General features: G+C 38.6%; 1 protein-coding gene across 1 annotated transcript; it reads right to left on the reverse strand.

Annotated features, from left to right (window-relative positions):
* Nucleotides 1–567: 567 nt before the first annotated feature.
* Nucleotides 568–1,605, reverse strand: LOC121174560 (uncharacterized). Its single transcript, XM_041013917.1, has 2 exons — nucleotides 1,504–1,605; nucleotides 568–1,119 (listed from the first exon to the last, which is right to left on the reverse strand). Exons 1-2 carry the CDS (start codon nucleotides 1,603–1,605, stop codon nucleotides 568–570), a joined length of 654 nt encoding a protein of 217 aa, XP_040869851.1.
* Between the last annotated feature and the right edge of the window lie 426 nt (nucleotides 1,606–2,031).

Consider the following 2,031-nt stretch of genomic DNA (forward strand, 5'->3'; position numbering starts at 1 on the left):
TTTTCCTTATGTGTATGACGTGTACCGAATTATTGTTTCTATGTAATTATGCATATTCACTTAAGTAATGGCGTGTTGTTGGATGAATTTATGTTGTGACAAAATCACTTCTATTTTCATAATAAAAAATTAAGGAAGTTCTTTTTATATAAAAAAATTGAAATCATTGAATATTAGAGTGTGGATACCGTAGCGATGATGTGGGTCGTTACAGGCTTAGCTCAGCCATGATCAGCTTAGCTAGCCCAAATATCTAAAGATGCAGGGGTTGATGTGCTCAACGCCATTATGACGCACTTAGCGCATTGAAGACATGCGCTTAGCTAGAGGTGTTGCGCTTAGCGAGAGGACTGTTTTTTCAAAATAAAAAATTTCTAAGTTAAATTCAATCCCCTTTTAAAAGAAACCCCTATATCTATCATTAAAAATAAGCTAATAAACCCCTTTTTCAATGATCACCAAGCAAATTCTAACTTATGTGATGCATGAAAACAGAATGAAAGAAATCAGCGCTGGGTTGCCTCCCAGGAAGTGCTTCTTTAATGTCATTAGCTTGACGCATATACCTCAATGGTTGATATCCACTTTGTCCTTTAACTTTAGAACCTCCTTATCACCCTCCATCACCTGCAAGTAGACATTCTGATTTGGTACAGGCTTGTCTTCTTCAAATAGATCAAAATTGATCCTCTGATCTTCAAAACCCATTTCCAGTTTCTTTCTTCCTATGTCAACTACACAGCTTGCAGTTAACATAAAGGGGCGTCCCAAAATGATGGGAACCTCATGGTCTTCATCTACATCCATGACCACAAAGTCAGCTGGAAAGACCATCTGCTTAACTCTTATCAGGACGTCTTCAATTACCCCATAAGGCCTTGTGATGGATCGGTCAGCAAGCTGTAAAGTCATTCTGGTGGGCATGATTTCCAACTCTCCTAACCTTCTACACATGGAAAGTGACATTAAGTTGATGCTGGCTCCCAAGTCAATGAGAGCCTTCCCCACTGTGACTTCACCTATTGAACAAGGAATAGTCACACTTCCAGGGTCCTTGTGTTTTGGTGGAAGGATCTTCTGTATCACAGCACTGCAGTTGCCCTCCACAACGATATTTTCCTAGTGAATGTATTTGTTCTTCCTTGTCAACATATCTTTCAAAAACTTTGAGTAGAGTGGCATCTGCTGCAAAGCTTCTCTGAAAGGCATAGTTATTTCCAGTTTCCTGAAAATGTATAGGAATCTCGCCAGATGGCGGTCCTTATCTTTCTTAGAAGGTACCACGGGATATGGCACTTCCGTACCCTCCTCTGAAGCTTTTTCTTTCCTCTTTTCTCTTGCTTTTTCACTCCTACACTTTTCTTCATCTTTATTTTTCTCAACTTTTTGTTTTTCTTTTTTCTCTTTGTCTTTTCCTACCTCTATTTCTTTTTCTTTGTCTTTTATTTCTTTCTCTACGACCATTATTTGTTTTTCCCTCCTTTGACTTATTGCATCTGTTACCTCCTCGTTCGTTTTCCCAGTACTGTCCTTTACAACAGTTTGTTCTTTCAAGGCCACAATACCCTCATCCTCAACTGCCACAGGCTTCTTGTTTCTTGTCATCACAACATTACATTCTTCTTTGGGATTCTTCTCAGTATATGCCCCAAAGCTATTGGATGACTTCTCAACTAACTATTTGGCTAGTTGACCCACCTGGGTCTCAAGGTTCTTCAATGCTGACTCAGTGCTTTTGTAATTCGACATGGTCACTTGCATGAATTGGGCTAGGGTTTCCTCCAGTTTGGTAGTCCTCTGGTGTTGGATCAAGTGGCCTCGGAATAATTAAGAAGGTGGGGTTGAATTAATTATTAATGAGCCTTGACTAATTAAAAAACTTATCCTTCTTAATGTTTCTAGATTTAATTAGGCTTTTACTACTAAGACAAGAAAGTAAAGAACCGAAATAGAAATTTCACCAAAAGTAAAAGCAATAATTAAAAGTGCATAGCAGAAATTAAAGAGCGTAGGGAAGAAGAAGACAAACAC

This window comes from Glycine max, chromosome 3, assembly GCF_000004515.6.
Source record: "Glycine max cultivar Williams 82 chromosome 3, Glycine_max_v4.0, whole genome shotgun sequence".
NCBI classification, from domain to species: domain Eukaryota; kingdom Viridiplantae; phylum Streptophyta; class Magnoliopsida; order Fabales; family Fabaceae; genus Glycine; species Glycine max.